Genomic DNA, 12,288 nt, shown 5'->3' with positions numbered 1-12,288 from the left:
GCAGCATCCCCATGATCATGTGATCAAAATTCAGATTCTTGCCAACTGGTTCATATTTATGACCATTGCAGGATCCTGGAGTCATGATCCCCTTTTGCGACCTTCTGACAAGCAAAGTCAATGGGAAACCAGATTCATTTAACAAAAAGGTTACTAACTTATCAACTGCAGTGAATTGTCGTAAAATGGAGAAAAACTCATTTAACAAGTATCTCACTTAACAACAGTAATTTTGGGCTCAGCTATGGCCGTAAGTCAAGGACTACATGTAATTGAGTAGCTCTCTTCTAGATTTTAATATGAAAATTGTATTTTTTTATTAACAATCTAACACTGCAGTCAGCATTCATTGGTTATTTATGAATGCCATGTAAGAAAGATCCAGAAAGATCTAACAGAATAAATCATTTATTCCTATACTAATTAAATGAGAGGAGTGACCTAAAATATGAAGGCCTGTAAAAGCAGGACTATTTACAACCATTATAGATTCTGTTGTGTGGAAACATCTCAAGTCTTTAAGTCCTCAGAAAATTTAGATGAGAATGTCTTTACTCACCGATCTATGCAGATAGTATTCATTGTATCTAAGCGCATGTACAACATTTCTGTAGCTTGTGCAAGCTGTCATTTTTCAATTAAGGTTTAAATTGTTTATGTTATAGTGTTTAATTGCAATACGGTTGAAAACAGACTATTCCTTTTGTTATCAAAAGGTATCAACTGCTACGAGAGACTTCTGAGGGAAAAGGATACAACTTGAGGTAGAGATCCCGGTTGAAGTTTACAGAGTTCAATAAAAAGCGTTGTGTACATGATTTCCATGTGAGGCGGAACAGGAAGCTGAAACAACTCAGCAAAGATTACCTGGGGAAAATATGATAGCAATATGACAAAGCACACTTGCAACAACAACAGTGCACAGAATATTTCATTGTCAGGAAATTCCAGTGTTAAAATGGCCGATCCCAATCCCAAATGGTGTACCAAAAATGGTTCAAATTCAAAATGGGTCATTTCAAGCTCCATTTCGAGATGAAGAACTATGGTATTAGCAGAGAGGAAGATCCCTGGCACTAAAAAAGAAAAGGTGACCTGATAAATACAGCATTTACCTCAACAATGTGGTAATTCAGAGGGATCTTGTGGTTTCCTGGATAGCTTGTTAACTGGACAGCACTACAGAAAAAGAAAGGCATGTGATTTACAATTAAAAGGGCAAGCGGGAAGTGCAAAAAACATGTTTTTTGTGATATGTGCCAGGATCTGCTCCTTCAAAGAACCTCTTTCCCTGCTGAGAGGAAGTCTTGGAAGTAGCTGCCCAAGGCTCTATCACCATGCAGTGTCATGTCTCTTTGGACAGATTGACATAGAAATTGATATATCCCTACCATGTCATTCTCTCTTTCCAAAAGGATCTGATGATGCAATGAAGATTTTCTTCGATCACAAATCTTTCAACAGAGTGGCTCCCAGGCATAATTGGACCCTGACAAAACAAGCAACAGAGATGAATGTATTGGTAGAGGCCAAAACTCCATTTTCACCCCAAAAAGACATAATGAGATTACATCCCTGGCATCACATAGCGTTTTCCAAGAGTTTAAATGCAGTGGTTTGTAGGTATTTAATGTTTATAACATACTTTTTAGCACAAAGTTCAGCTGCCCCAGAAATGTTTTCTTTTAGAAGCAGCTTTTTCTGCTCTGGGAAAAAAAAACAGAGCCCCCCAAAACAGTGGTGCACAGGGCGGATGGAGCTATTAGACAGATAAAGCAAACCCTGAACCACATCAACTCTGCTAAAGCATGTGAAGCAAATTCACAACTATTTTCAGGCCCAGTAACAAGCCAAACCGAAAGGTCAGAAGGCAAAGGCACATATTACGTGGATCCCACCAAAGACGAAAACATTTTACTTCCCAACAGACAACGCACAAGGATGTTGCCCCACAACACTGACTTACTTCAGGATCATCAGTGTAGTCAAACATCCGGAAGGTGACTCTTGGCATCGGGTAAACGGAATCAGCTGTGTGGGGTGGAGGCGTAAAAGGAGGCAGGTTGTGCTGAAGCGCTTCACAAAGCACGCTGTCGAACGCCAGGTAGGGCCTCGGGATGTGCCTCTCTTGCCAGTGGTCCTTCTTCATTTTCTGAATCTGAGCCCAAAGGCAATCTAAGTACTGGAAGGCAACAGACATCTGTCAGACATTTTCATATTCGGAATTCAAGGACGTTCCCAACCTCAGACTGATTTCCGTGCTATAGGAAATCACCCTACCCAATTTTCTTAGGAACCATTTTAGGGTGGGAAATTCAGAATAAAGAAAAGGCAGGGAAAGCCACTGGGAAGACTTTCTCAATAGAACAGCGTCAACTTCATACAGCCAAAACTGGCATTACACATTTGCTCTAATGTTTCTTCAGATGGACGTGAGTACAGGAATTCAAAGCCCCTAATCATACTCACCTCTTCTTGGGGATGTGGTTTATCAACGGACCAAACTTGTAGCATGGGCACATGAGTCTTCTGACGCCGTCTGCCAGAAAAAAACACAATCATTTTAAGGTTACTGATAATTGGTTTGCATTTCAACTCAGAAAGACTCTGAAATAAACAGTTGATTCAAACCAAATGGTACTTCTCAATTGGCAGGAGGCATTGGGAAAAGTAAACACTGGGCTGTAAAAGTATGTGCTTTCAATCGCCTGATTCTTAACTACTATAGGTTTTGAGGACAGTTGGCTCAGCTACCATGTAGAAAGATGCTTCTAGAATCATACAGCCCAAGACTCTCATCTGCCCTGTGATCATTTCAGATCCCTTTTTAAGTAGCAAATTTGCCTACTGCTTTCCAGGAATTCACACTCATTTATTCTAATCCTGACTTCAGAGTCAATGGAAAACAATTATGAGCATCTGTCTTTCAACCAAATTTTGGGACTTTATCATTTTTCTTCTGCAGCATCTCTGTCCATATTAAGAATGTTTTTAAATCTTTCAATGCTGTAAAGTCAGGTGATTATGATTGAAAAAAGGAACAATATTAACTTGGTTTAAGCCTAAAAGTCTGAAGTTATTTATTACCTCTACATTTAACAGTAAATGCATTGCTTCTCTGCAAATTTATGAAGTCTACAAGTTCTGTGTTCATGTGCTATTACGATATAATGATGCAAAGTAACATTTTCTCTCATTTTCTTACTTCAGATAGTTTTCAACAGTAGACAAAATGTGCTCCATTTCAGTATCCTTTTTCTCATAGAGCTCCTTCCCCACCCAAGGTAAAGAAGACAGAAATGCATACACGTACCAGTCACATCGAACCTATTAAATCAAAATATGGACAATAGCATTCAGAAAATACTTTTGGTTCCTGCCATAAAAGCTAAATCAGGTCAAACACTTGAGTCTCATAGGAAGGACTGTTTATGATTCCACAACTCTAACTATGTTATGATGCTTCAGGTGCAAACTTTCAAGGGCCCAGCCAGATTCATATGTGCACATGAATGGTTGATTTTGATACTTTCAAAACAAACATGCGCAGGAGAGTACATATTAAATCTGCACAAACCAATGAAAAAATATATGACAAAAAAGCCAAAATGTTACTTATGTTGCTTATTATTTACATTTCCCCCCCGAGGGGCTATTTCACATGCTCCTTTTCTTTGTATTTAAGATGTACACTTACTCTCTGGTGTAAATGAAATCAGCCAGGGCCTGGCAAACTTCTGTAAGTCATCAACAGCAATTGGCATGATTAAAAGGTTTTCTGCAAATCTAGGTTTTAGAAATGTTTAAGGAGCTAAGTTGTGGATCTTTTGGACTGCAAACTTGCAACTTGAGATAAGATACAATGGTAAGGGCCCCATTTGCCCTTATCATTATTTAGATACTAGTTTGTTTTGTTGTACTTATGTTCTGTATGAAGGCCACAAGAGACTGTGATAAGAACACCAGAGGGCACGTAGCCAAATCTTATAGCTAACTGTTTAGGCTTTTGGTATAATACTAGTTGAGGAGAGGCTTATCACATTTACAAGCACAACACAAAAAAATAAAAATAAAACGATCACAGTAACAAATTTTTCAGCAATTTATTTATCTATGAAGCAAATGTATTGTTGTTTACCTGAGGTACATCCTCCTCCTGCGTCACACTAACGAAATTCTCAAACATGGCTACCATTGAGGGTGCAGCAATTACGTGACAATTCACAAGATCAGAAAGAAAGCGCACCTGCAGAAAGAGACCATTTAGCCATTTCTCAATCATGTGTTTCCCCAAAGAATGGATCGGCAAGAGATTTCATAAGGCCAGGCAAGAGCCCTGCAGAAGCCTAGGATGTATCTGCTTCGGCAATTTTTACGGGGTAATGGGAATCCCAGGGCCAATACACAACTGAATAGATGCTTAAATCTCGTTTATTAGAAGCTGTGGTGGCGCAGTAGTTAAAGTGCCAGACTGCAGGCAAACTCTGCCATCAGCCTGGAGTTCGATCCTGATGGGGCTCAAGGTTGACCACCTTCCAAGCCTTCCGTGGTCGATAAAATGAGGATCCAGGTTGTTGGGGGCAATATGCAAATAATGCTTAACATTGTAAATGTAGTGCTGTAAAATGCTATGGGGCAGTATATAAACATAAATGCTATTGCTATTATCATCAAATCTAGATCACAAAACCTGGCACACCACTCATACTGCAGAGCAGCTATGACAAAGTCAGAAGAAATAAGCCAGTGAAAAGGTTTGGATGGTGTATCAAATGATCACATGGAATTACATTTTTTATCTTCACAATCTGTGAGGTAAACTGTGAGCTCTTCAAATACGCTGAAAACCAAACTAAATAAAGTCTCTAAAGTATGAAAACAACTTACTAAATAGACAGCTTCATTGTACAGGTTGACTTTCAAACATTCTTTCAGCTGACGTATCATTGCTTCTACAAATTCGCCGCCAAAATTGTAGTTCTTGGCATTCAGCAAGCCAACAAGAGTTGTATAAAGGGTCATCTTTTGTGGTAGGAGACGTGCACTGTTTTTTTTTTCATAAAGGAGAGAAAAAACAGCATCAATTATTAACTCAAATCACAAGTGCCATCTCATTACCCCATGTGTGATTTTCAAATTACCTAGAATGCCTAAATTTTGAAAAGCAGTGTCTTCTTTGACAAGAAGTCTACTATATATTGGAAAAAAGATAACATGAGAGTCAATTCAGTCTTCATTTAACTGTTTAGTTATTGCAAATCCCAGTGGGAAATTAGACAGAAATGTATACAATTATGGGAAACATTCTACTGTGTATGTAACAATATATCTTCCAAAGTTTCGATCACAGAATTTACATTGCTTCAGATTCAGGTGTCAGTATGTTCTTTGCAAAGTTGAAAGGAGGAGATCTGATGAGCAACAGCTCAGGCAAAAATGTAATTCTTTCTTTGAGCTCTTATGAAAATTCCAGAGGAAGCTAACACTTGTGAATAAGCGTCTCAACGCACAGCTACAGAAAACAAGTTAAATTAAGAGGGCAGCACTCCAGTTACCAAGCCTAAATAAGCAGCAAGAGAGACCTATTTTGACACTGTCCTCCTCTCTACTCTTCTAATTAGTTACCTTGCTAATTATCCCATATTGTCTCCAAGTTTCAAACATTCTTTAAATGGGAAAAATATGTAGCCATACAATATATTCAACAAAGAGCTCTGAAAAGAAACGTTTTTCAAAAGTAATTACTTAAAAGCCTTTAGTGTAGCTAATGTACAAGATGACCAGGCTGAGCCTGAGGGAGGGGTCAAATGCATCATCAGTCTCAAGGACCTTCTCAACCATAAGAGATCTATCTCCAGCCCATCTTGAATTCTCTTGACTCTTATCTACCACCTATTGGTTTTGACCATTAGTGCTTCAGATTCTCTTGGGGAGCTTTAGTATATAATAAACCTATATTCTGTTGAACTGCCTGGACTCTTGATTTCCTGCGCTTGACAGTTAATGCATCATCACCTAGATCCATAAATCTTTTGCATACATACACTGTACAAAGGAGTCTCAGTATTTTGCTTTTGAAGTTTGGCAGATGTGCCTCGAACACCTTAGTCACATTATCTACGTTACTTTCCAAAGGAGCAGAACTCTGAGGGGATAAGATATTAGAAAGTCATTATCTTATTGTTATATATATATATATATATGTTACAAAGACACTTCTCATTAAAATGTCCTTTCAGTATGTCAGCTACAATAGCTCCAAAAGCTATCAATTAAAGGATACTCTACTGCTATTCTCTTTTGCTCCTTACCTAATTTCTTTATTGAAACACACACATACACAAAGAAAAAAAATTGGGAAATGTAATAAAATTAAAAATAAATGTCTCTTCTTGATGATCCTACAACACTGTTCAATAACAGCCTCATCTGCAAATTGGTTTTATTTCTTCAATGAAACAAACCTTCATAATAATTCAGTCTTTACATAGATAAAGGAGGACTAAGTAGGGCTTCAGATAGGGTTAGCAGTGACAGGATTGCAAGTAAACAAGGCCACTGAATAATAAAAATCCATAATCCTGATCTTTTGAGAGTTTTCAATCAAATCAATGAGGACGACTTGATCGGATCAGCAGTCATAAAACATTTCTTACTATTAAGTAAGTGAAATGGTATGCTGAAACCCAGCATGGAAAGTTGGTTAGCACATTATAACAAACTGTAAACATAGTGTAATAGTTTACTGTAGGTTCCATTTGTAATTGACTCAGTGGTGGGTTGCTACCGGTTCGCCCCGGATCAGGTGAACCGGTAGCGGCAATGGCAGGAGGCTCTGCCCACCTGCCCGGATGGTTCTGCGCATGTGCAGAAGCAACGAGCAAACCGGTAGTGATGGGTTTTGAAACCCACCCCTGAATTGACTATATAAAATGTTAAGGTCTCATTATAGAATGATGATGCAAACATTCCACTTAACTGCTAAGGAGTATTTGCTTATGGTTCTTGAAATTATTAAGGCATATACTCTGATGGATAGTATCTAAAGGAGAAAACTCTTTTTTAAAACAAATACCAAAAATGACACAGTACACAGTAACTTTATCCCATTTCTAAATATATATATTTGTGATACCTCATTTGTATTTGAGTGTTTATGTTATTCTCAGACAGGGACACCTCAAAGATCTCAAAATGAAGCTGCTAGTCGTTTTACCTCTTCTCCTAATGTGCTTATTAAGTATTCCAACATCTCTGTAACTTCAACTGTTTCAGATGTTCTTCTTCTCTTGTGCTGTTGTTCTAGTTTAGCGAGACAAAACATCAGATGCCAAAATGAAAATCCCAATATGGTTGGAGATATTGTGGAATTGTAATATTAAATATCAAAAACATGACATCTATATGTATATTTTCACAACTCATTCCAGGAAAATACCATAAGATACTGCACTGACATTTTATGATACTGATGTTAGAAAAAATATCTATCTACTCATAACAAAATTCCCTCTCACATTCTGTTTATTTCGAACATGGCTAAAATAAGTTGATTCTAACTATCCTTCCCTTCCATTCTTTTAAAGACAAGGGCCCCCTTCTTTTTTTTTTTTTTAAACTGACCATAAGAGGCTAAACTACAATCACTTTAACTGAAGAGATTAGAAAGATTAAAAAAATAAAAGCACAAGGTATATTATTATTTTGGATGAATCCAGTGGCAGAAAGTAAAAAGATGCCCATCATGATCTTCACTTCTATTCTCACATTTCTGAAATGGGAGCTCAGTTCCTGGACTGGGCCAAAGCGGAAGCAAAATTTTACAAAGGAATATACCAAAGACAAAACTAACACATGTCCATTTTATAATCTAATGTTGTTATTTGAGCAGAATCCAGTGGCAAAAATTAAAAAGATGTCTGTATGAACTTTTATCTCTTTACACTGATCTGGTGTTCATTGACCAAGAATTCACAGATAATCAATAGACCAATATCTCTGCTTCACTTTTCCTAATATAAAAAGAAAATAACACCATTATACAAAGATTAATAAATATTTGTATATTTTTTCTTCTTGGTTACATAGAATCAATAGAGGAAAAGACTTGTCTGCTCAAGGGCTATAATGTAACATAGCTTCCAAAGAGCAATAAAGATAGTGACTTCAACTCCCGCCTTGGCCATGAAAGCCAGCTGAGTGACTTTGGGCCAGTCACTCTCTATCAGCCCAATTCACCCCTCAGAGTTGTTGTTGTGGGGAAAAAGAGGAGGAAGGTGTGTGGGATATGTTTGCACTGCAAGTATATGGAGGCGCACCTGAATCTCAACCATTAAACAGGGGATGATAAACCAACTCTTTTTCTCAGCTCATTTTGGTTTGTTTGTTTTTTGAAAAATCAGCTGTGCCAGCACATCAACAGAGAACTGAACAAAACAAAAAGCTGAAGTCCACCATTATAGGAATGGTTTCATTCTTTTTCCAGTCCTGCAATTTGTTTCTATATCAGGTTGTGTGTGTGTGGAGGGGGGCAGTTGCTAACCATAGGTTGATCACTGACTACATTTACCTGACAATAAAATTTAAATTCAGATATAATCCTACAATGTCCCTCAGAAGTGGAAGTTTTCCCTCTTTCCAACCAAGGCCAGAAAACCAAGTGTAGAGAAGGAAATGTGAAATCATAGTTCAAATGCTAGGAACAGCCCAATGTATGAAACATAACCTCTAAATGCCCATAGACATATGCTCAAAGTTATTCCTTTCTTCAATTCTCAAACCTAGAAAGAGTGTCTCTGTGTTCAGAGTTTTTTAAAATAGTCAAAATTAAACTGTGGACAGTTACACCTGCGATACTAACAAATGTACATCATCTACCAAAGGGGAAGCATCTTTCAGAATAATGGGTTCCTTCTTTAATTTCATCTAAACAGATCCAAACTGATGGTGAAGAAAAGTACAAAATTCCTGCGCGTGCACAAAATCTGGGAATTTATAATAGGATTGTGTTTTTTAAAAATGTCAATTTTAAACATTGTTACAGGTTGGGAAACCTGTCAAACTCTATAACAGTGTTTCTCAACCTTGGAAGCTTGAAGATAGGTGGACTTCAACTCCAAGAATCCCCCAGCCAGCGCTGCTGGCTGGGGGATTCTGGGAGTTGAAGTCCACCCATCTTCAAGCTACCAAGGTTGAGAAACACTGCTCTATAACGACAAGACACAGCTCCACTTTCAGCAGAAGACAAAAGACCTGGAACATGGGGGATTGGGTGGGGTAGATGGAGATGGCCCTGGTTACTTTATTAGGCTTAATGTACAGGTGCCACCTGCAAATACATTGGGTCAAGTTTTGGATGGGAGTTGAAGTCTACCCATCTTCAAGCTATCAAGGTTGAGAAACACTGCTCAAGGCACAGCTCCACTTTCAGCAGAAGACAAAAGACCTGGAACATGGGGGATTGGGTGGGGTGGATGGAGATGGCCCTGGTTACTTTATTAGGCTTAATGTACAGGTGCCACCTGCAAATACATTGGGTCAAGTTTTGGATGGGAGTTGAAGTCCACCCATCTTCAAGCTACCAAGGTTGAGAAACACTGCTCTATAACGACAAGACATAGCTCCACTTTCAGCAGAAGACAAAAGACCTGGAACATGGGGGATTGGGTGGGGTAGATGGAGATGGCCCTGGTTACTTTATTAGGCTTAATGTACAGGTGCCACCTGCAAATACATTGGGTCAAGTTTTGGATGGGAGTTGAAGTCTACCCATCTTCAAGCTATCAAGGTTGAGAAACACTGCTCAAGGCACAGCTCCATTTTCAGCAGAAGACAAAAGACCTGGAACATGGGGGATTGGGTGGGGTGGATGGAGATGGCCCTGGTTACTTTATTAGGCTTAATGTACAGGTGCCACCTGCAAATACATTGGGTCAAGTTTTGGATGGGAGTTGAAGTCCACCCATCTTCAAGCTACCAAGGTTGAGAAACACTGCTCTATAACGACAAGGCACAGCTCCACTTTCAGCAGAAGACAAAAGACCTGGAACATGGGGGATTGGGTGGGGTGGATGGAGATGGCCCTGGTTACTTTATTAGGCTTAATGTACAGATGCCACCTGCAAATACATTGGGTCAAGTTTTGGATGGGAGTTGAAGTCTACCCATCTTCAAGCTACCAAGGTTGAGAAACACTGCTCAAGGCACAGCTCCACTTTCAGCAGAAGACAAAAGACCTGGAACATGGGGGATTGGGTGGGGTGGATGGAGATGGCCCTGGTTACTTTATTAGGCTTAATGTACAGATGCCACTGCAAATACATTGGGTCAAGTTTTGGATGGGAGTTGAAGTCTACCCATCTTCAAGCTACCAAGGTTGAGAAACACTGCTCTATAACGACAAGGCACAGCTCCACTTTCAGCAGAAGACAAAAGACCTGGAACATGGGGGATTGGGTGGGGTGGATGGAGATGGCCCTGGTTACTTTATTAGGCTTAATGTACAGATGCCACCTGCAAATACATTGGGTCAAGTTTTGGATGGGAGTTGAAGTCTACCCATCTTCAAGCTACCAAGGTTGAGAAACACTGCTCAAGGCACAGCTCCACTTTCAGCAGAAGACAAAAGACCTGGAACATGGGGGATTGGGTGGGGTGGATGGAGATGGCCCTGGTTACTTTATTAGGCTTAATGTACAGATGCCACTGCAAATACATTGGGTCAAGTTTTGGATGGGAGTTGAAGTCTACCCATCTTCAAGCTACCAAGGTTGAGAAACACTGCTCTATAACGACAAGGCACAGCTCCACTTTCAGCAGAAGACAAAAGACCTGGAACATGGGGGATTGGGTGGGGTGGATGGAGATGGCCCTGGTTACTTTATTAGGCTTAATGTACAGATGCCACCTGCAAATACATTGGGTCAAGTTTTGGATGGGAGTTGAAGTCTACCCATCTTCAAGCTACCAAGGTTGAGAAACACTGCTCAAGGCACAGCTCCACTTTCAGCAGAAGACAAAAGACCTGGAACATGGGGGATTGGGTGGGGTGGATGGAGATGGCCCTGGTTACTTTATTAGGCTTAATGTACAGATGCCACCTGCAAATACATTGGGTCAAGTTTTGGATGGGAGTTGAAGTCTACCCATCTTCAAGCTACCAAGGTTGAGAAACACTGCTCAAGGCACAGCTCCACTTTCAGCAGAAGACAAAAGACCTGGAACATGGGGGATTGGGTGGGGTGGATGGAGATGGCCCTGGTTACTTTATTAGGCTTAATGTACAGGTGCCACCTGCAAATACATTGGGTCAAGTTTTGGCTGGTCCACCTGAAACTAATGTTTTCAGATTATTCTCCCGATCACCCGGGAGAGAAATCGGGATCTGGTTAGAAAACTGCCTATCCAAAGAGCTCCGGCATCTCTAAGGTGGAGGCGCAAGGGTGCGGGTGCGGTTGCTGGTGCTGGTGAAGGCGGCCTGGCGACGATCTCACCCTCCGCTTCCCTCCCGCTCTCACCGTCATTCTCGTCCCGGTGCCGCCTGCGCGACATGGCTCGATTCTCTCGGCGGACCGGCCGTAGGGCTCTCTCGGGGCGGGGAAAGGGGCAGCCGGCGCCACGGCCAGATGACAGCAGCCACCGATGCTCGGAAGGGCGCTCGCCGGAAGCCGCCTGCTCAGACACAGAGAGACGCGGGCGGGCGAGCGAACGAGCGGCAAAAGACGCGTGTCTGCTCCTCTCGGCTCTTCGTTGGCTTCCGGCCCGGCGGCTGGTCCTTCCGGTGGGTTCTGATCGGGGGTGGGTGGCAGTGGGAAAGACCACAGAAGAGCGCTGGGAGTGGGACAGGATGCAAATGGAGCTGTTCCGGAGCAGGTCAAGGCTAAGGGACGGTCTATCACAGGGGTCTCCAACCTTGGCGACTTTAAGACTTGTGGACTTCAACTCCCAGAGTTCTTCAGCCAGCAAAGCTGATTGAGGATCTCTGGGAGTTGAAGTCCACAAGTCTTAAAGTTGTCAAGGTTGGAGACCCCTGGTCTACCAGGCGGGAGGTTTCGTACATCTTTGCTATTGTGCTTCTTGGGATGGTGTGGGGGAGAGAAAGGTGGTGGTGGGGAAAGCAAAACTCTGATAATGCAGGTTCCTGAGGTTTTAAAAAGAAAGAACAAGGGGATAAGCTATACGAACTAGAACAAAAGCGAGCATCAATCCCCAAAGCATCGCTCTGAGATTCCTTATTATGGGCAGATTCTTATTATGGGGAGATAACTAAATCCTGTCACGTTATTTGTT

The 12,288-nt window shown here is 40.9% G+C and overlaps 1 protein-coding gene across 5 annotated transcripts in view; it reads right to left on the bottom strand.

Annotated features, from left to right (window-relative positions):
* Positions 1–11,853, bottom strand: part of LOC117661707 (nuclear cap-binding protein subunit 1) — a 37,374-nt gene extending 25,521 nt beyond the window's left edge. Inside the window, exons 1-13 of one of the 5 annotated variants that reach the window (XM_087886440.1) lie at positions 11,517–11,788; positions 7,217–7,302; positions 6,045–6,145; positions 5,142–5,191; positions 4,888–5,044; positions 4,139–4,246; positions 3,206–3,327; positions 2,470–2,539; positions 1,967–2,182; positions 1,392–1,489; positions 1,116–1,179; positions 757–867; positions 560–624 (exon numbers count right to left, since the gene is read on the bottom strand). In XM_087886440.1, coding sequence (XP_087742566.1) covers positions 560–624; positions 757–867; positions 1,116–1,179; positions 1,392–1,489; positions 1,967–2,182; positions 2,470–2,539; positions 3,206–3,327; positions 4,139–4,246; positions 4,888–5,022 — 989 coding nt within the window. In that variant the 5' untranslated portion in view covers positions 5,023–5,044; positions 5,142–5,191; positions 6,045–6,145; positions 7,217–7,302; positions 11,517–11,788. Of the gene's footprint in view, positions 1–559; positions 625–756; positions 868–1,115; positions 1,180–1,391; positions 1,490–1,966; positions 2,183–2,469; positions 2,540–3,205; positions 3,328–4,138; positions 4,247–4,887; positions 5,045–5,141; positions 5,192–6,044; positions 6,146–7,216; positions 7,303–11,516 lie in introns of those variants that run through there. The other 4 variants (XM_034410799.3, XM_034410800.3, XM_034410802.3 and 1 more) reach the window with 4 other exon arrangements.
* Between the last annotated feature and the right edge of the window lie 435 nt (positions 11,854–12,288).

The sequence above is a fragment of the Pantherophis guttatus genome, chromosome 2 (assembly GCF_059756535.1).
Source record: "Pantherophis guttatus breed Tessera chromosome 2, ASM5975653v1, whole genome shotgun sequence".
NCBI classification, from domain to species: domain Eukaryota; kingdom Metazoa; phylum Chordata; class Lepidosauria; order Squamata; family Colubridae; genus Pantherophis; species Pantherophis guttatus.
The sequence above is the reverse complement of the archived record's forward strand: the minus strand, read 5'-3'. Positions and strand labels throughout refer to the sequence as shown.